Genomic DNA, 22,466 nt, shown 5'->3' with positions numbered 1-22,466 from the left:
AACTTTGGGGAAAATGGATCGCAACACCAGGTTACCTGAGATGCTACAGTTACATGTTTTAAGGGCTCTAAAAAAATATTTTGTCAAATGAAATAGAATTTTGAAAGTCTTCCTAACAGTTGTAAAAAACCAGGCAGCCTCTTCAGATACACTCATCACAAGGCTGCTCTTGTGAGTAGCTCAGCACACTCCGCAAATACTATCTCATTACAGATCTGCCCTCCCCGGGAAGAAGCCAGGGCCAGCAGCTCTCTCACGCAGGCTGCTCTCTTCTCACGCAGCAGGGGGTGCCCCTGCTGCCTCAAAGAAAGCAGAAAGAATCCACAGCCCACCTAGGTTGAGAGTTTTTTTATCTTCACACCGCAGGAGCTCAGGATACTCCCAGAACAACTTCTCTATGTGCCTGAGCAGGTGCTTAAGCCTTCCTAGTACCAGGACGCAGGTCCACTCCCAGCTGGCTGGTGCCCTTTTCAGTCTCCACCCAGCCATCCTCTGGGCCAGGCTCTGTGCTTGAAGCTGAGATCAGAGATGAAGAAAACGCCACTCTTGCTCTTAAGGGGCTTACTATCTGGTGGGTAAGATAGACACAGAGCAGGTTTTTCCAGTGACTTCCTAAGGGTAAGCAGAGATCAGCTAACCTAGGTGTAAGAAAAGCCATTGTGGCAGACACTGTGAATTAACTAACACTGTTTCCAACTCCCTTTCCCCTGCTGCTTCCCACTAGAGAGGCTACAAATCTAAATACTTCCTTTTCTAGCCTCTCTTATCTAGAGTGGCCATTTAACCTATGGCCATGAGGCAGAAGCAAAATCTACAGGAAAGTTCTTTAAAAGCTTTTGTGTCCTTGTTTAAGAGGGACAGCCAGTCTGTATAGCTCCTTACTCCTTTTTCTTTTCTTGATTATAGTCGCGATGGATGTAGCTACAGCAGCAATCTTGTGACCATGAGGGGAAAGCTGAGCAAATTGCAGGTCATTGTTGAGGCAGTGATCCAATGCCAGCAGCTGCCTACTTCTAGATATGGGGGGAGGGGGACCTTTATTTGTTTAAGCCATCGAGGTTGGGCTTCTGGAACTTGTAGCCAAATGCTTCCCTAACTGATACAGGTACCTAGCAGGCAGTCAGGAAATAGTGATTGAAGTCATGTAAGTAATGTGATCACCTGAGTTGAGTCTTAACAGCTTGGGAGTATTCCAGCTGGAGGAAACTAAAACAGCTTGTAGAAGAACTTGAAGCAGGAAGCCACGAGGAGCTTCCTGACAAGGAGTTTATCACTGCTAGAGTATAAACTGTGAAGCAGACAGTAGTTGGATACAAACCTGGAGAAGCAGCAACTGGGGCCAGGTTAAAACAGTTTCCTTCGCTACAAAGAGGGTCCCAGGTTCCAGTAACCAAGAACTCTTCATGTTACCCCTGGAACTGCAAAATTACTGCCAAGGCCACCATAGCAAGAGGAGTAAGAAAGAAGTAAATGCATCCCTCCTGTTGGTCACTGTGTTAATTATCTGTTGCTGCATAATAAATTACCCCAAAATTTAACAGCTTAAAATGTCACACATTTATAATCTCACAGTCTGAGTCAGGAATCTAAATGTGGCTCAGCTGGGTTGGGTCTTCCGGCTCAGTCTCTTCCAAGTCTGCAGTCAAGGTGTTCACAGGGCTGTGGTCTTACCTGAAGACTCAGCTGGAAAGATCCACTCCCATGTTAACTCACATGGTTGTTGCCAGGACTCAGTTCCTCATAGGCTTTCGGCACCAGAGGTCTTTCAGTTCCTCCCCCGTGGGTCTCTCCATGAGGCGGCTCACAACATAGCAGTTGACTCCTTCAGCGTGAGCAGAGAAAGCAAAAGAGGTGAACAAAGAGCCTTTGTCACCATCTCTGAGAAGTGGAATCCCACCACTCGGCTGTATTCTAGTCATCAGAAGCAAGTGACTAGATCCAGCGCATGCTCCGGGGGAGGGTCTACAGGTGAAGACCAGGAGGTGAGGACCACTGGGAGCCTTTTTGGAAGCTGCCAGCTGCAAACACACTGCCCCCATCTTTCTCCGTCGCCTCCGCCCTTACTGGGGTCAACAGCGGCAGCCTTTCCATCATTGCCTCCTCTTCACCACAGCCACAGTGGTTATTTAGTAAGCGCTTCTTGTGCACCAGACCCTTGCCATACAAAGTGCATTTATCCTCACAACAACCCTATAAGTGTTCGTAATATTGTCCGCATCTTGCACATGAGGAAACCGAGGCTCAGAGAGGGACTCTAATTTGCCCTGGGTCACACAGCCAGGAAGAGGTAGAACTAGGAGTCAAACAAAAGCCTAACTCCAGTGAAGCTCTTCATGACTATTCCAGGAGTCAGTGCCTCAGAGGCAGGAGAGCCCTGTCTGCCAGCCTGCCCTGGAGCCCAGGCTGTTTTCTGCTTTACTTTAACCTCACCCTGGTGCTGAAAGCTACAGAGTAAGGAGACAAGAAAGTGGGCCTGACCCTCTCAAAATGCTGGGGCCCCAGGTAAAGGACAATGAGTGGAATCAGAAAAGATCTGTAGATTAGATAATAGTCCTGTAGCAATGTTCATTTTCTGATTTTAATCGTTGCTCTGCAATTATATAAGAAAATGTCTTTGCTGTTAGAAAACACAAACTGAAGTATTTAGAGGTAAGGAAGTGTTATGTCTACAACTTACTCTCAAACACTTCAGAAAGAAATTATTTATAGGTATATACAGATATACCTATAAATACAGATATATATACAGATATGTGTGTGTATATGGAGAGATAATGAATGATGTAGCAAGTGTGGTAAAATGTTAACATTTGGAGACTCTGTGTAAAGGGTATATAGGAATTCTTTGTACAAATTTTGCAACTTTTTTTGTAAGTCTGAAATTATTTTAAAATAAGTTTCTAGAAAGTACTACTCTGCTCTGGGGCCTTGTGACTTCTATTTGGACTATCAGAGATGACATTTGGACATCTTACGTATGCCTTTTGACCCTAAGGTGATCCATCAGAGCACAGGGAGGGTATAGAGGTTATGGGCAAAACATGGTCTTTGGGTCAGGGTGCCTGGGTTCCAGTCCTGGCCTTGAAGCTTCTAAGGCCCTGAGCTGTGTAAGTAACTACCCAAGATTGAATTGAAAGGATTTGGTGAGATAAGGGCTGTACCTTGGCATGGTGCTTGGCACAGTTCCTGGCCCATGGTGAGCCTCCTGTAAATGTTGTAATTATTTTTCTTGCCCCCTCAGTCATCTTACAAGTGAGAAGTAAGGGCCTGTGTGTGGTTTAGAGACGCTGATCTTGACACTTGTCTTGGTCCCAACTCCCTGACATGAGTTTCTGTCCCAATGAAGGCAGGGTGGCTGCTGCAGCGGGTGTGGATGTGTCCGACAGGATGAAGAGCCGAATCCCCGTGGTGCTCCTGGCCTGTGGCTCCTTCAACCCCATCACCAACATGCACCTGCGCTTGTTTGAGGTGGCCAGAGACCACCTTCACCTGACAGGTCAGTCACAGGGCCCAGGTCCAATGGAAGAACTGGTGGGTTGGGCCTCTTGGGGCTTTGCTGGCTGCTGTCATCATCCCCATTATTAAAACTGCTCAGTTTATTCATTCACAGCCTAACTGGTGACATACAGTTCCTCCATCATATTCAGAGGGCCAACACCTCTTAGCTGTGTGACATGTGTACAAGTCATATCCCTGGCCATAGAGTTGAAATGCTTCTCAGGATCCACTACCCCCCTGTCCACCTGACCATGAATGCTAAAAAGACACTGGGCACGTTGTAGAACCTATGTCTCAATCAGGGCATCCTTTCTGGGGCTCCAGGAAGCATTTACCCACACTGCCAGATGACCAGGTATCATGTGCCTTTGAGAACTCCTGCTACTCTTCAGTGGGTAAGCAAGCATTCTATAATGGGGATTTTGACATTTTCTCCTTTGAAAGAACAGATCTTAGACAATTACAAATTAGCAGTCTTGTATATAGGGCATTTCTAATACAGATGACATGGCTTTGCCAGAAATATTTAATCAGCTGGAAAAATTTAATCTGGGAATGTTTCATCTCCTTGACTTTCCATTTCATTATTAAGACAGTAAAATGGCATTTAGAATCTGCATGATTATTTCTAAAGAATGTAAGTCATTTATTTGTTGGTGTCAGATACATATGAAAGTTTTATTCATTATGCATTTATGTATATCTTATATATTCATATATGTATCTTGTATTTTTACATTGCTCAAAAATGTTTACCATTAAGGACATTGTCTTTATACCAAAATCAATTTCTATTTACTTTTAATACAGAAAAAAATATTTGAGTAACATGTAAATCATTTCTTCAAAGAAATTACACACAAATGTTAATTTATTTTAAAGAAAGGTCTTTGTTTACAAAAATTTTTAATTATTCAAAAAGCGAAGTAGGTATTTATTCTTAGTAAATAAATAGCTCTTACATAGGAATAAAACATTCAAACAATTCACTTAAAACTGATCAGTGAACATTAGTAAGCAATATACCAAAGAAGAAATATAAATGGACAATAAATTTGAGGAAAGCTGCTCAACATCACTAATAATCAATGAAAATGCAAATAAAAACATAAACATCACAAGGTTATAAATACCCTGAGGGCAGCTGCTGTGGCTGCTTGAACACTACAGAATTGCCACCATCTGTCACTAGGCTTATAGTTGGTGCTCAATAAACATCCACTGTGGCAGTAAATAGTTTTAGCCTATGAAATTGGCAAAGATTAAAGGTCATCAAAGTTCAGTGCTGGCAGGATAGGGAGGGAAACCAACACCTTCATGTACTGGTGATGGTAAAACATTTTTGGAGGGCAACTTGGCTTTCTGTGGAAAAAAGAGTTGAAGTCTATACTCACATCCATAATGAGGAGAAAAATCAGTCAATGAAAACTGAACCAGAACTGATGCAGGTGTTAGAATGAGCAGACAAGGACATTAAAAGTTACTACAGTTATGTGATATATGTTCAAAAATTAAGTAGAGACATGGAAAATATAAAAAGGACTCAAATATCTAGAGAGGAAAACTACAGTATTTGAGATGAAAAATAAACTGGAGAGGATTAACAACAGATTAGACACTGCAAAAGAAAAGTTTAGTGAACTTGAAGATATAGCAATCTATCCAAACTGAAACCATCCAAAATGAAACGTGAAAGGAGGAGAAGAATTTTTAAAAAGAAAGAAAAAATATGTGAGATATGAGACAATGTAAATCATCTTAATATACTTGTAATTGAACTCCTAGAAGGAAAAAACAGAGGAAGAACAGGAAAAAATATTTGAAGAAGGAATCACTGAAATGTTTTCAAATTTGATGAAAACAGATTTCATCAAGTAGTTCAACAAACCCCAAGCACAAGAAACGTGAAGAAAACAACACCAAGGTATATGATAATCAAATTTCTTAAAACCAATAATAAAGAGAACATCTTAAAGGCATCTACAGGGGAACAAATAAGGAAGATAGCAGATTTATTGCTTCTGAATTCCACAAAAGGGAATTCAGTGAAACAGATCTTTAAAGTAATAAAAGAAAAAACTGTCAACTTAAGATTCTACATCTGGCAAAAGTATCTTTCAAAAACAAAGTAAAGACATTTTCAGCTCTACAAAAGCTGAATGATTTCACTACCACAAGAAATGCCAAAATCCTTTAGGCAGAAGGAAATTGATACCAAATGGAAAAATGTATCTACACAAAGGAATACAGAACATTGATAACCACATGGGCAATTATATAAGTTTTTTTATTATTTGAACTTCTTTAAAAGATAATTGACCATTTAAACAAAAATGACAATATATTGTGGAGTTTACAGCATATGTAAAAGGAAAATATAAGACAGCAGTATTAAAAAGATTGGGAAGAGAGAAACAGAAAAACACTATTGTAAGGTTTTTATACTCTACATGAAGTGGTATAATATCACTTAAAGATAGACTGTGATATATATAATAAACCCTAATGCAACCACTAAAATAAAAAATCAAGCAGTTATAACTCGTAAACATTCAAAGGAGAGAAAATAGAATCAGAATATACTCAGTTAGCCTAAGAAGGAAGAAAAAGGGGAAAGGGGGACCAAAGAATAGATGGGACAAATAGAAAGCAAATAACAAAATGATAGACTTAAACCTAATCATATCAATAATCACACCAAATATATGTAGTTTAACAATTTCTTCTAAAAGGCAGGCATTGTCAGATTGGATAAAATAAGCAGGACCCAACTACAATTATTTGATGCCTACAAGAAACACACCAAATATAAAGACACAATTAAGTTCAAAGCAAATGAATGGAAAACTATCCCATGCTAACACTAATTAAAAGAAAGCTGAAATAGCTCTAGTATCAGAGAAAGCAGATTTCAGAGGTAAGAGTATTAACAGGGATAAAGGAAGTCATTTCATAATTATAAGGAGGTCAATTCTTTGAGAGGAAATAATAATCCTAAACCTTTTTAAAATTTAATAATAGAATATCAAAATACCTATGAGAAAAAAATTATAGAACTGCAAGGAGAAATAGACCAATCCATAGTTACATTCTATTTTAATTCTCTTCTCACTAATTGATAGAATAAATACACAGAACATTATTAAGGATATAGAAGACCTGAACAACACTATCAACCAGTTCAACCCAGTTGATGTTTATAGAACACGTAGTAAATATCAACAGAATACACTTTCCTTTCAAGGACACAGAGAACATTTACCAAAATAGACCGTATTCTGGGCCATAAAAGAAGCCTCAATAAATGTATAAGGCTTGAAATCCTACAGAGTGTGTTCTCTGACCACAGTGGAATTACATGAAAAATCAATAATAGAAATATCTCTGGAAGATCCCCAAATATCAAAATGGAATAACACACTTCTAAAAATCCTATGTGTCACAAAGGAAATCAAAATGGAAATTAGAAAATATTTTAAACTGAATGAAAATTTGAGGATCTCACTAAAGCAGTACTTAGGGGGAATTGTATAGCACTAACTAAACACCATATTAGAAAAAAAAAAAAGGTTTCAAATCAATGACTTCAGCTCCTATCTTAAGAAGTTAGGAATAGAGGGAACTTCCTAGGTGGTGCAGTAGTTGAGAATCCACCTGCCAATGCAGGGGACACATGTTCGATCCCTGCTCCAGGAAGATCCCACATGCCATGGAGCAACTAAACCCGTGAGCCATAACTATTGAGCCCATGTGCCGCAACTACTGAAGTCTGTACACCTAGAGCCCATGCTCCGCAACAAGAGAAGCCACTGCAATGAGGAGCCCGTGCACCACAATGAAGAGTAGACCCCTCTTGCCTCAACTAGAGAAAGCACATGTGCAGCAACAAAGACCCAGTGTAGCCAATAAATAAATAAATAAACAAAAAACTTAAAAAAAAAATAAAAAAGAAGTTAGGAATAGAGGAACAAATGAAACACAAAATAAACATGAAAAGGGAATCAATGAAGATCAGAGCAGATATCAATTAAAAATAGGAAACAGAATCACTTTAGAGAAAATCTGTTGAACTGTTAGTTGTTTCTTTGAGATAATCAATAAAAGTTATAAACCTCTAGCCATACTAACAGGAAAATAAAGAGGAAACACATAAATTACTATTATCAGGAATGAGAGAGGTGGCATAACTATAGATTTTGGTGTTAAAATATAAGGGAATATTATAAACAACTTTATGCCTACAAATTTGATAATTTTTAAAATTGGAATAGGCAGATCCCTCAGAAGATATGCTACCAAAGCTCATTAAAAAATAGTTGTTGCTTTTTTTCTTTGTAATGAGAAGAAACAGGTAACCTAAATAGCTCTATACCAACTAACAAGATTTAATTTGTGGTTTAAAAAAACATCCCACAGAGGATTCTGGGAAGATGGCAGAATAGGAAACACCAGGAATCTATCTCCTTACCTAAACACCAGCAGACTCTGTCTGCTGTAACTATTTTGGAATACTGAAGTCTGTTAAAGACTGACTACTTCCAGGGGAAGACATGGACAGATAAATTGCAGTAAATTTTAGTCAACTTCAGCTCTTCTCACAGTAACAGCTAGCCCTCCCCCACCACACTGCACACAGCTTGTGGGAGCCAGGGTGGGAAACCCGGGCTCTGTCCTCCGCATATCGGGGATCTGTGCTCTGATCTCTGGTTGCTGCCTCTGATCACTGATGTGCAGACAAAGGTGGGCAGCCACCGTTGCACTTCCTCTCGTTGTTGCAAGATGCCCACCTCTGGCTGAAATAACTCCCAGGGAACTTAAAGGATCAGCACCCTTTCCCTCTCCCCTCCTTTTTCTCCTTTTCCCCTTTTGGGAGCCAGATGTTAAAGACTAGGACATTCAAAATTAACTGCATATATGGGAAAAATTAGAAAGTGACCACACATGATTAGGGAAAATCTGAAAAAAAGACCTGAGAAGACTCACTTTACAGCTCAAGCTGATCCTCAGCACAGAGACAGCCTACAACAGTCAGAAAACAATAAATAATAACAATAACCAAAACAAAATCAAACCCTGGGGAAAGAGAAGAATCTGATTTCCAGAGTTACCACATCATTTAGAGTCAAATGTCGTCTTCAACAACAACAACAACAACAAAAATCACAAGGCATACAAAGAAACAGGAATGTATGGCCCATTCAAAGGAAAAAAATAAATAACAAAAAATGTCCTTGAAAAAGATCTGATGGCAGATCTGCTAGACAAAGACCTTAAAACAGCTGTCTTAAAGATGCTCAAAGAACTAAAGGAAGATTTGGAGAAAGTCAAGAAACCATGTATGAAAAAAATGGAAATATCAATAAAGACATAGAAAACCTAAAAGGAAACCAAAAAGGAATTCTGGAGCTGAAAGGTACAAAAATTGAAATGAAAAGTTCACTAGAGAGATTCAAAGGCAGATTTGAGCAGGCAGAAAAAAGAATTAGCAAACTTGAAGATAGGACAATGGAAATTATCAAGTCTGAGGAACAGAAAGAAAAAAGATTAAAGACAAGTGAACAGAGCCTAAGCGACCTATGGGACACCATCAGGTGGACATCGTGAGAGTCCAAGAAGGAAAAGAAAAAGGGGCAGAGAGAATATTTGAAGAGATAATGGCTAAAAACTTCCCAAATTTGATGAAAGATGTAAATTCAAACATCCAAGAAGCTCAGCCAGCTTCAGGTAAGATGAACTCAGAGATCCACACTGAGACACACAATCAAACTTTCAAAAACCAAAGACAAAGAGAGACTCTTGAAAGTAGCAAGAGAAGCAAATCATTACCTACAAGGGATCCTCAATATGATTTTCAGCAGATTTCTCATCAGAATCTTCAGAGGCCAGAAGACAGTGGACTGATATATTCAAAGTGCTGGAAAAAACTGTCAACTAAGAATCTCATATCTGGGGAATTCCCTGGCGATCCAGCGATTAGGACTCCTGTGCTTTTACTGCCAAGGGTGCAGAGTCAGTCCCTGGTTGGGGAACTAAGATGCCACAAGCTGCATGACGTGGCCAAAAGAAAAGAACCCCATATCTGGCAAAACTATCTTTCAAAAGTGAGAGAAAAATTAAGACATTCCCAGATGAACAAAAGCTGAGGGAATTTGTTACCACTAGACCTGCTCTGCAAGGAATGCTCAGGGAGTCCTGCAGGTGAAATGAAGGGACCCAAGACAGTAACTCAGATTTGTATGGAGAAATTAAGATCTCAATAAAGGTAAATACATGGGAAATTGTAAAAGCTAGTAACACGGTGTGTAACTGTACTTTTTGTTTTCTGCACAATTTAAAAGATTAATACATTTAAAGTAAAAAAACAGTCTGAAAGCTGGTATTATTGTAACTTTGGTTTGTAACTTCAAGTCTGGCTTTCTACATAATTTAAGGGACTAATTCACTTAAAAGAATTACTAGTTTGGGGCACACAATCTAAGAAGATGTAATTTTGTGACATCAGCAACCGAAAGGGGTGGGAACGGAGCTTTAAAGGAGCAGAGATTTTGTATGTCATTCAAGTTAAGCAGGTATAAATTCAAATTAGAGTGTTACAGCTTTTGGGTGTTAAATGTAATCCATGGTAACCAGAAATAAAATAGCTATAGAATATACACAAGAGAAAATGAGAAAGGAATTTAAACATTTCACTACTAAAAAATCAACTAAAAGACAGTATTGCAGGAAATGAGGGACAAAAATTTATACGGTGTAGAGAAAACAAATAGCACTATGACAGAAGTAAGTCCCTCCTTATCAATAATTACCCTAACTGTAAATGTATTAAACCCTCCAATCAGAAGATGAGGAACAAGATAGGATGCCCATTCTTATCACTTCTATTCAACATTGTCCTGGAGGTTCTAGCCAAAACAGTAGGCAAGAAAAAGAAATACAAGGCATCCAGATTGGAAAAGGAAAATATATATATATTTGTAGATGACATAGTCATCTATGGAGAAAATAGAAATCTACCCAAAAGCTCCTAGAACTAGTAGGTGAGTTTAGTAATGTTGCTAGATATAAGATCAATATATAAAAATCAATTGCATTTCTGTATACAAGCATCAAATTAAAATTTTAAAATAATACCATTTGCAGTAGCACAAAAAAAGAAACAGGGATAAATCTGGCAAAAGTGTGCAAGATCTATATGCTAAAAACTACAAAACGTTGTTGAGATAAATTAAAGACAACCTAATTAAAATGGAGAGATATGCCATATGTTGTGGGTTGGAAAACTCAGCAGTGTTTAGATTTCAATTCTCTCCAAGTTTACCTATAGATTCAACTCAATGCCAATAAGCTTTTTGATAAAAATTGATGAGCTAATTCTAAAATTCATATGGAAATGCAAATGACCCAGGATAGCCAAAGTAATTTTGAAAAAGAAGAACAAAGTTGGAAGATTAACACGATCTGATTTTTTTTTTTTTTGGCTGCATTGGATCTTCACTGCTGCACACGGGATTTCTGTAGTTGTGGAGAGCAGGAGCTACTCTTCATTGTAGTGTGAGGGCTTCTTGTTGTGGCACGTGGGCTCAGTAGTTGTGGCACACGGGCTTAGTTGCTCCAAGTCATGTGGGATCTTCCCAGACCAGGGCTCGAACCCGTGTCCCCTGGATTGGCAGGCGGATTCTTAACCACTGAGCCAGGAGGGAAGCCTGAGACTATCTGATTTCAAGACTAATTATAAAGTTACAGTAATTGTTACAATGTGGTATTGGTATGAAAATTGTTAAATAGATCAATGGAACAGAATAGAGAGCACCAAATTTGACCCCCCACTTACATAGACAACTGATTTTTGCCAAAGATGCAAAGGGCAATGTGGAAGAGAAAGGATAGTCTTTTAAATTAAACTTCATCAAAATTAAAAGCTGCTCCTCTTCAAAAGAAGCTAAGAGAGGAGAAACTAAGCCTGTGCGCCACAACTACTGAAGCCTGCACGCCTAGAGTCCACGCTCCGCAACAAGAGAAGCCACTGCAATGAGAAGCCCAGGCACCACAAGGAAGAGTAGCCCCTGATTGCCACAACTAGAGAAAGCCCACACAGAGCAACAGACCCAACACAGCCATCAATCAATCAATCAATCAATCAATCTAAAAAAGAAAAAGACACTAAGAGAATAAAAGACAAACCATAGGCTAGGAGAAAGGATTTGCAAAGTACATGTCTGTTAAAAAGGACTTTTATCCGGAATATATAAGGACATCTCAGTACAGTAATTTTTTAAAAAAAAACAACCCAGTAAAAATTGGGGAACATACTTGAGCAGACGCGTCACCAAAGAAGTTATATAGATGGCAAATAAGCACATGGAAAGATGCTCAATTGCATATGGGAAATGCAGAATGAGACCACAATGAGATATCAATGCAATCTTATTAGAATGGCTAAAATTAAAAAGACTAATCATACCAACTATGGGCAAAGATGTGGAGCAACTGGAATTTTCATGCACTGCTAGAAGGAATGTGACTACATCAATGGCTGTGGAAAACAGCTTGGCAATCTCTTACAAGTCAAAAGTAAAATGTCCTTATCTCAGAAAAAAAGTATATATCCACAGTCTAGTAATTCCACTTCACAAAATTATTCGAAGGCGAGTATGTGAGGGAAAAAAAGAGTATTTCTATTTGAGGGTAAGTAGGCATGTATTCCCTATATGTCTTAAAACAGTGTATGGAATCGTATTCTTTTCAGGGTGTATAGCATCTACTTGGCTTGATATAAATATCTGCTTGACTCTTAGCCACTAAGTGGCTTTTCCCACCAACCTTGACTCATCAGAAATGCCACTGGCTTCGTAGGTGTTGCCTTTGCTGTGAGGTTTATCAGGGCAGGGCCTGTACTCTGCTTTGTGCAATGTGCTGTTTCCCAGGCGGGGACATCTGTACACTGTACTGGGAACTTTGGATGCTTTATATACTTGCGGGCTCTCCTTTAGCACATAGTCAGGCTTTAGCATGGTCCAGCAAGGTGTCATAGAATATTCCTCATCCTTAAAGCTCATGGTAACCACAGAATGCATGAACAATTAATCATATGGATACAGAATTTTTTTATACTACATATGATTTCTATCCCTTAAAGTATTATAGGTAGAGGGGCCTCGCGTATGACCTGGAGCATCTTCTTGCCTTTATTCTCAGTCATTCTTCCTTAGAAAGTACCTGGTCATTTCTGAAAGTCCAGAATGGGTTCTGCTGCCTGTGTCTTTGCGTGTTATACAGCGGGTTGACACCTTTCCACGGTCCACTGTCTACTGTGTTTTCGTCACGCCAGGCACTGTTGCTAGAAATAGAATCGATAAAATTGCATCTCCTGCCCAAGAGGGATGCACCGTGTAGGTTATGAGAGACACACGGTAGCAAGTGATTTTGGCTCTAGGTGCAAAGGAGAGACATCACCCACCTGGCGGTTGGGGAAAGCTTTTTTGGAAGAGGTGACACCCAAGGCTTGAAGAACATGAAAGACTTAGCCAAAGCACAGTTGAGAGGGCATTATGGGCAGAGAAAGTAGCACAGGTAAAACATGAAGGTGGAAGAGAATCAAGTTCCAGCGCATGGGAGAGATGAGGCTGGTGGGTAGGGAGGACCAGGTCATGGAGAGGGGTGTATGCTGTGAATTTCCCTCCTGTGCACAGCTGGGCTTCACCTCCCCCTACCCACAGCCCCAGTGGCTGGCTGCAGCCTCCCACAGCCGTCACCGACCCCTCATCTCTCCGGGGACAAATATTTAAACAGGGCCTTTTCTCTCAATCAGAATCAGCTAACAGTTAATGCTGGATGAAAATCTGGCCTCACAGCTGACTTTCTTTTTTCATGAAGAAAATGAAATCTCCCTTCTGTTGGTGTATTTTCACTAAAACAACTCACAATTTTAATTTGATATTGCATGCATATAAATTAAACTAAACAAGCTGAAGCAACTTGTGTAGCACCTTTAAGTAGAAATTAATAGTGTCTTCCTAGTTACCTGTAGTACCTCTAATTACTTTTTTGTTTTGAGCTCTTTCCCCTTTGCCAGGCGGCCCTTCTTCAAACTACAACTGTCCTTCCTTCCTTTTTCTCCTCAAGCAACAGCAAAACCTTAAAAACTGACAGAGGCACTATAATATATCAAAGCTTTTTACTATCTTTAGTCCTGTGATAACACACCTCTTTATAGTGAAAAAATTATAAATTGGATGAAAACTTAGGTCTGAAGATTTTCATTGTTAATACCCTGACAAAGTCATACACGCTCAAAGGATGAAATTTTGAGCCTGCTATTTTTTTTATACTCCTTTACTTGAAAGAATGTTAGGGAATATGATAAGGGCTGGTAGGAATGTGTGGTATCTGTGGATTTTCTGTATTTTATAGTGTTGTCCTCTAATCATAGGCGCTTTCTTGCCTTGTGCTGTGTGTTGTGCAGGGAACTTCTCAGAGAAGATTCTCAAAACCTTGATGGATGAATTTGTGTAGTGGGTGTGGGTGGTTTTAAAAAGTTCATTTGGGAGTTTTATTCTTGGTTTGCTGATTTTTGACAGAAATGATTCAGCCCAACATATGACTAGTCAATAGCATCAGACATACCTAAAGCTTTCATTGAATAGATTAAGAATCTGAGCCAGCATTTCTTTTAAGATGTTGGATGTATTCCCAGTTGTAAGTAGTTGTTTTCCCAACATGCAGTCGCAAACTTACTAATGGAGGTTGAATTAAATTTAAATCCTGTTTTCTGTTACTTAGACAGTTTGTTATTTCTAGTCAGCATGATTTGGCCATTGGCCTATATTTCAACAACAGTCCACTTGTATTTCTTTTTTAAAATCAGGTTTTCTGTCAGCTTCATTCATGCTTATTCATTTAATGACTGTTTAGCACCTGTTCACTTTACATATTTAACAAGCACATACCATCCTTACTATTTGTCAGGTAGTGTTCTGAGTGCATTACATTTAAACAAAGGCCATTGAATCTTCATAACAACCCTGTGAGGTGGGTGCTGTCACTGTCCCTGTTTTACAGATGGGGAAGCAGAGGCTCAGAGACGTTGAGTGACTTGCCTGACATCACACACAGGATAGAGCCAGTCTGCCCCACAGTCCATGCTTGTAGCAACCATGTCACGCTGCCTCCACTCACTCAACAAACTTCTCGTTGAGCACCTGTCTGTGCTGGGAACTGTGCTAGAAGCAGAGACAGCAAAAGTGGGCCCTGCACCCCTGGGGGAGTGCCTTGGTCAGTTTAGGCTGCTATAAGCAAAAATGTCATAGACTGCGTGGCTTGTAAACAAGAGAAATTTACTTCTCACAGTCTGGAGGCTAGAAGTCTGAGATCAGGGTGCCAGCATGGTCAGGTTCTGTCGAGAGCCCTCTTCAGAGTTGCAGACTCTAACTTCTCATCTTGTCCTCACGTGGAGGAGAGCAGAGAGAGGATGCAGGCTCTCTTGTGACTCTTGTAACGGTCACAAGGGACTTCCCTGGTGGTGCAGTGGTTAAGAATCTGCCTGCCAATGTAGGAAACACAGGTTCGATCCCTGGTCCCGGAAGATCCCACATGTTGCAGAGCAGCTAAGCCCATGTGCCACAGCTACTGAAGCCTGTGCACCCAGAGCCCGTGCTCCGCAACGAGAGAAACCACTGCAACGAGAAGCCCGAGCACCACGACTAAGAGTACCCCCACACTCTGCAACTAGAGAAAGCCCACGCGCAGCAACAAAGACCCAAAGCAGCCAAGTAAATAAATAAATAGATAATTTTTTAAGACGTACTAGTGAACATGGATATCAAAATTCCAAAGGAAATATTAAAAAATAATAATAAGATCACGAATCCCGTTCATGAGGGCCCCACCCTCATGACCCTGACTAATCCCAGTTACCTCCCAAAAGCCCCATCCCCTGAAGGTATCACCTCAGAAAGTACGGTCTCCACATAAGAATCTGGGGGAGACAAGTATTCAGTCCGTAACAGGGAAGCAGACGTTCATCGGATCCCGCGGAGGTACAATGACTCGGGTGACACATGCCTCTGAGGGGTGTTCCCGATGCTATCAGGGTGAGCAGTGCAGCAACTTGACAGAGGCACGGAGTCCAGGGAGGGGGTTTCTGAAAATGAAAGGACTGAGCTGGAGAAGAATAGTGAGGCACATTTTAGGTCGAAAGTGAGGTTGGCCCAGGTCAGGGGATGCAGGGAAAGAGCATTCTTGGACCAGGAAAGTGTGTGTACAAAGGCTCCGTGGGGGAAGAGGACGTGGCCACCAAGGGATGAACAGGTTATGATGACTGGGAAGCAGGAACAGAGGGGAGTGTTGCAGGGGGTGAGGAAGGGGCTGGGGGGCAGACTGTGAGGGCCTTGCCAGACATTTATTTATTTATTTATTTATTGACTGTGTTGGGTGTTCGATGCTGCACACGGGCTTTCTCTAGTTGCAGAGAGAGGGAGCTACTCTTCATTGTGGTAGCTTCTCTTGTTTGTGGAGCACAGGCTTTAGGCATGTGGGCTTCAGTAGTTGCGGCACATGGGCTCAATAGTTGTGGCTCACGGGCTCTAAAGCTCAGGCTCAATAGTTGTGGCGCATGGGCTTAGTTGCTCCACGGCATGTGGGATCCTCCCGGACCAGGGATCAAACCCGTTTCCCCTGCATTGGCAGACGGATTCTTAACCACTGCGCCACCAGGGAAGTCCCAGCCGGCCATTTTTAAAGAATCTGTTTTTCATCCTAAGAGCTGTGGGAAGATCTGCGTTTCCCTCCCTCCTCTTCCTATCTGTCCCACCCCCCAATACTAGCACTAAAGAGGGGGAGGAGAGAAGCCAGTTAAGAGGCAATTGAAGCAGCACTTTTGATGAGAGGGTGACATGGCAATGAAAAGAAGTTGGCAGGTGGGGAAGGTTATTAGAGGGTGAAGCTGACCTGATAGTGGATTGGGTCTGAGGGGGTGAGCACATGCCACCCACAGAGAAAAAGAGAGTAGAGAGGTGGAGTAGACTTGGGGAGGGGCAAGTTCAGCTTCAGACCTGTTGACTCTGAGAGACCCGTGCAAGGGAACATCACGTGGGCTATAATGATTACAGGAGACTGTGGAAGTGCAGGCCTGGAGCACGGCAGGTATTCAAGGTCAGGAGGTAGTATTGTCCCTGCCTTTATAGACGGAGAAACCGAGGCTTGGAGAGGTTGTCACTTACACAGCTAGTACGTGGGGGAGCTGGGGCCTGAACCCAGGTCAGTGTTCTTCTCATTGCCCTGTGTTGCGGAGATACACCAGCAGGCTCTCGTGAGGTCTCCTGAACGTACAAGTCCCAAAGACAGATTTGGTGAAAGCAGAATCTGGATAAACTAGTGGAAAGTAGGAAAGTGGTCGGGGCTTGATTTTGGAGTCTGAAATGCCAGGTAAGGAATGTGGACTTTAGGTGAAGGGAACTCACTGAAAGCCTTTAACCAAGTGTCTCATCAGATGCCTGTGAAGTAAGGTCTCTGCCATGGATGGGGCCTGGGCACAGAGATCCTCAGATAGATGGCCTCCAGAAAAGCACCTGCTAGAATACTCTCAGCAGCCTGCGCCTGGATGGCCAGACCCCATCTGGTGCCAGGGCTGGCCAACACAGAGTTCAAGCCCTCTTCCCCCGAGCGACCAAGACTCAGCCTTCGGGGCAGGTGCACAGCCCTGGACGACTCATCCTGCCTGCCGCTTGGCCCAATGTGCATGTCCCACCCTGTTGCCAAGGTGACCTTGTGAGACCTTGGCAAATGCCCGAATGAGGTTCTGCGTTCATGGCTGTTACTTACCTGCCCATCTGGAAACTCTACTGAATAGGGAAATGACTTATTCTCAGCAAGCTCTTGCTAACTCTGCACAGTCATCACTTGTTCTAAATGCTCAGAAACTGTTAGTTTCAGACTCTATTTCCCGATTTTGCTCTGGTTGGAATTCAGCATCCCAAACTATAGTCTTCAGAATTTATTCTTATGCTTTTTCTATAATTGACTCAATAGATGCCGCCAGGAAGAAGAGCATTGGTTTTCTAGGTGCATGGAGCAGAAGCAGGCACAGATCTGCTCTGACCCAAACCTCTGAGCCTCTGTCCCGGCCTAGGCAGAATCTGGGAGGCCGTGCCTCTGCCTGCAGCCTGCCAGCACACAGGCCCCACACAACCCACGACCTACCCAGCCACACTCGGCTCTGACCTTGTGTTGCTCCTGAGATTCTCATCTCTTTCCTGCTTTCCCTTGGATGCCACAACCCACAGGAGAAAGAATCACAGAATGGTGAACCATAGAAAGGACACGCTCGCTTCCCTATGACCGTGGGGTCACAGAAAGAACACTGGCTTTGAAGGCAGCCTTAGCATCAAATCCACCTTCTAGTACATGACCTTGAACAATTTACTTCACCCCTCCAGCATGTGTTTCCTCAACTGCAACATGGGAAAAATATCTCCTAACCTTAAAGGTTATTTATTATAAGACCTAAAGGGGACGATGTACATAAAGGGTCTAAGCCACGTGACAAATCCAGTACATGTTTGACCTCTCCACTTGCATCCTGAGCAGGCCCCACCCAGTGCAGGCTCAGAGCAGCTCCTGGTCCTGTGGCCACCACCAGACAGGTTAACGTAATATTCTCACGTCTACACATGGAAATGAGGAGACCGCAAAACAGTTTCTCCTGTTTTCTTCAGGCTCCCTTGATACTTTATGATACTGCCTAACAGCCCTATCCCACATGTTTGTGGCATCCTAGATTACATTGTAGCGTAAAGATAACAACCCGGTTGAAAGCCTTGTCCTTTTTTCCCTTTGGACAACCTTGAGGAGGGGAAAGGTATTTTATGGCTCCCGGGATTTCCTCTCAGCGACTTGCATTTTAAGTCGGGGCATATTTATTGTGCTATCATGTACACCAGCAGTTTTCCGTATTAAATAAAAATGTCTGGTCAGTGTCCAGTGTGATGCACATCACTTCTGCTACCTCTGTGACTTTAATTTTGATCCTCTATTACGCAATGCATATAGAGAGAATTAAAGGCTCCATGATATGGTGGTGCAGGACAATCTGAGAAAAGGGGGGAAATTAAGCTATAATAATTCTATTTAAGGCAGTGACAGCCCCGGTTCTGGGTCTTCTGGGCTTTCGGAGATATCATCAGAGCATGAGTAAATATTAGTTATATAAGCTCAGTGCGTTACTTTAATCTTGGGCTCACACGGACATTTATTAATCAAATAGAGTGATTTTAATATATGTTCCCGGGTAATCCTCCAGCCTGGTCTGAAAAACTGTTCATTTTCACATTTCTAATTTCAGAGGTTTTTCTGGAGAAGATAGATTTAAGAATGTTGAATTACTCCAGCCATTGTTTGGAACCAAGATAATTTGTTCCTTATCTTGTGAGGCCTTAAGGGTTTGAGGCTGCACAGGTGTTACATTCCACATTCTTTCAAAAGGAGGTGCTTTTCCAATTTAATAACAAATCAGCATTTCCCTCATGCCTCTATGTCTAGAAGGAAACAGGGGGCGGTTTCCGGGCATAATGCTCTCACACCAGACTTGGTTGTGCCAGATTAGGGGGTGAACAGAACCTCACCTGCGAGTGTGCTTCGTGTCGAGGCCCTCAGATGTTTCCCGAGCCACCCGCATTCTGGTTTCCATCTGCCTCACTGCAGCTCATATGCACCTGCTGTGAAAACCAGGAGCCGTTACTTGCGTCTCCATAAACTGTAAGATGCCTCCCACCTTTTCCCCTCATTTCCCACCCTTTTCTCCTTTCCCCCAATCAGATAGAAAACTAAAACAAATCAGTGCTTTTTGTTTAATTTTTTGCTGTTTTATTCTTCAAAAAGAGTTGACTTGTGATTGTCAGGGGTTAGGATGAGGGCTTGGGGGCAATGGGAGGGAAGTGGGTGTGGTTATAAAAGGGCCACATGAGGGTTCTTGGTGGTGAGGGAACTATTATGTAGTTTGCTGTTTGTGGTGGATGCATGAAACCTACAGATGAGATGAAATTTCATAGAACTAAACACACACACACACACACCCACACACACACTCTCAAATGAGCAAGTGAGGAACTGGTGAAATCTTAGTAAGATCGGTGGATTCTATCATTCTCAATGTCCTAGGTGTGATATCAAGTATCATACTGGAAGATGTTACCATTGGGGGAAACTGGGTGAAGGGCACATGGGATTGTTCTGTGTTATTTCTTACAACTGCTTTTAAATCTGCATATATCTCAAAAAGCCTAATTTAAAAAATAAGAAAGATTGAAACAACATATTGTATGAATGTAAGGATGAAAGGGTGAAGTGGAAAAGTGACCGTGTCCTTCCATGGACCTCTTCCATGCCAGGGGTTTTCAGATAGAATCATGTCATCCTCAAAATAGTCCTGTGAGTATTAATATTAAAATAAGTTTACAGGTATAAGTAAATCTAAGGCCTGGAGAGGTAACACGTTTTGCATGAGACCTCCCCAGCAAGTAAAAGACAAAGCCCCAGTCTCTTAGAATGCAAAGCTGGTGCTCTTGTCATCTCTCCATGGGAGTCCCCATCGCCTGAGCAAACCATGCCGCCCCTACCTGCTACTGCTTCTGCCACACCAGCCAGTCAGGTCAAACTTTCAACTCCCTGAGGATACAGCTCCAGAGTTAATATGCCTGGACCTGGAACCTTCTCTGTCTTCCAGATGGGAAGCAAAGATCATTCAGAATCAGGCACCAGCATTTGGCTGCTTTTCTAAGAAGATCATAAAGAGAGCTCATGCAAGAGCATTCAGCAAATCCTGGCCAACATCAGATAAAACAGCAAAGTAACACTACCAACAGCACAAAGGGCATTAATTAAAATGAATTGAAAAGATATGTCTGTATAAATACTTCTAAAGATGAGGTTGTCGAGAAGGAGTTTGACCTTGGGGAGATTGATGAGTTACTGATAATTATAGGGAAAATAAATCTTAGGAGGACAAAATCATTCAAGAATGGATTTTATGAGCTAATGAGATTGGTTCCTTCTAGTAGGTGAGTGGGAACAGAGTGGAAAGAATGCAGGATGGGAGGGGGTAGAAACTAGGATGAGGGAGGAGAGAGTCTTCTCTGAGCATAGCTCGTTTTCAGTCTGACTCTTACAACCACAAATCTCATACCCCCAAAAACTAAATATATAATTAAGGTCAACCAGGATATGAGGGGAACCCAAGCTGTAATACCGACAGTAGCAAATGAACCTCTCTCTGTTATAAATGAATATGTAACCACACCGAAGGCAGTGGGAAAGAAGAGAACCAACCTCAGTAACTTGGAAACCTCAGTCATTGTGACTGGCTACTGCAAGACTAAAGACAAAAAAAAAAAAAAAAGTGCGCATACATACTGTTTTCTAGTTAGAAAATGTATTTTCCACAGGAGTATAGGTAAGCAATTTTGAAACCACTCTGTAAATACTAGGATCAAGCAAATGAGTAAATTTGTGTGGGTGATAGAGCAAGGTGTCTCCGTGTGAAAGGAGTTGCAAATAAGGAAAGGAGGGGAAGGCTAGAACAAACTCTGCGGTGTCGGGTTAGAATCGGAGGTTTCAGTATGAACTCATGGTTTTTAATATATATGCAGATGGATAGTTATAGAAATAAATACGGCAAGGAGTGTGTATACCCGTGGGAGTATATACATGTATATAATTTCTAGTTCTGTCTTCTAAGAGGTGCCTAGAAACCACAAAACTCCAGAAGCAGTGAGCACAACTAGCCCTCTTGGTTTCTGAATGTCATTCTCTAATAAAAGAAACCCGAGCTTCTTAGAAAAATGATTAATTCCAGAGCAGGGGCAGAGGAAGTACAAGACAAGACTGAATATCTTGTGGTTCCAGAAAGCAAGAGAATACTTAGTGAATGGTGGGAGCGTGTCAAAATGACATAGGAGCCAATTTATCCATTGGGCAAATCTGGGATAATCTCAGGAATGAAGTAAATAATGATAATGGATTCCACCTTACAGAATAAAATAAATATTCATGAGTCCATATTGATATAAATAAGTGATTGAATGAGTAAGTGCAGGAAAGGCAACATTTCTTCCTTCCAGTAGAATTCTAATTAATACCGTAGAAAGAATGTTGGAAATAGAAGATCACCATTTGGCCAACATCATAGTAATGATTGTTGCAAACCAGAATCCTCAATGGATACTGAAATTAGTGGGTGAAAGTATGATATTTGCATAGTCTCAAAGCATTTTCCCACAAGATCCTTGTTAATTACAAATACACAAGAGAAAATAGTATCTTCACAATAGGAAAATATGGCAGCCACTACCCCAACCAAGTATTAAAGGTAATATCACCAGAATCAAAACAGATAACATCAGGTTCCCCCTAATATGATGCACCAAGAAGGGCACAACGTCATCCCTGAGATATTCTTGCCTAAGATACATAAGCTCAGTCTAATCATGAGAAAACATCAGACAAACCAAACTGAGGGATGTTCTACAAAGTACCTGGCCACTCCTTTTCTAAAGGTCATGGAAGACCGAGGAGCTATCCGTGATTAGAGGAGACCAAGGAGACAGGACAGTCACATGCAATGTGGGATCCTGGATGGGACCCTACATTAGAAAAAAAGCCACTGTGGGACAGTATAGGGGGAGTATGAACGAGGTCTGTAGGTCAGTGAACAGTGTTCATGTTCTTTTCCTGGTTTAGATCACTATACCATGCTTACATAAGATGTTAACATTAGCAGAAGTTGAGTGAAGAATATACGGGAAGTCTTTGTACTACCTTTGTTTAAGTCTAAAACTATTTTGAGATAAAAAGCTAAAAGATGTAAAATTACAAAGGAAGCCAATAATTATATTGAAATCGTTATCCAGATAACTAAGCAAACTTGTTATATAGTGAAAACAATTTTATTACTTGAAACCAAAATAATAGTAATATTA

General features: G+C 41.4%; 1 protein-coding gene across 1 annotated transcript in view; it reads left to right on the top strand.

Annotated features, from left to right (window-relative positions):
- NMNAT3 (nicotinamide nucleotide adenylyltransferase 3) overlaps positions 1–22,466 on the top strand; it is a 129,056-nt gene that overhangs the window by 63,228 nt on the left and 43,362 nt on the right. The window contains exon 3 of the mRNA XM_057737788.1: positions 3,347–3,496. Coding sequence (XP_057593771.1) covers positions 3,347–3,496 — 150 coding nt within the window. The remainder of the gene's footprint in view (positions 1–3,346; positions 3,497–22,466) is intronic.

The sequence above is a fragment of the Hippopotamus amphibius genome, chromosome 6 (genome assembly GCF_030028045.1).
Source record: "Hippopotamus amphibius kiboko isolate mHipAmp2 chromosome 6, mHipAmp2.hap2, whole genome shotgun sequence".
In the NCBI taxonomy this organism is placed as follows: domain Eukaryota; kingdom Metazoa; phylum Chordata; class Mammalia; order Artiodactyla; family Hippopotamidae; genus Hippopotamus; species Hippopotamus amphibius.
This window is presented reverse-complemented; position numbering and strand designations above follow the sequence as displayed.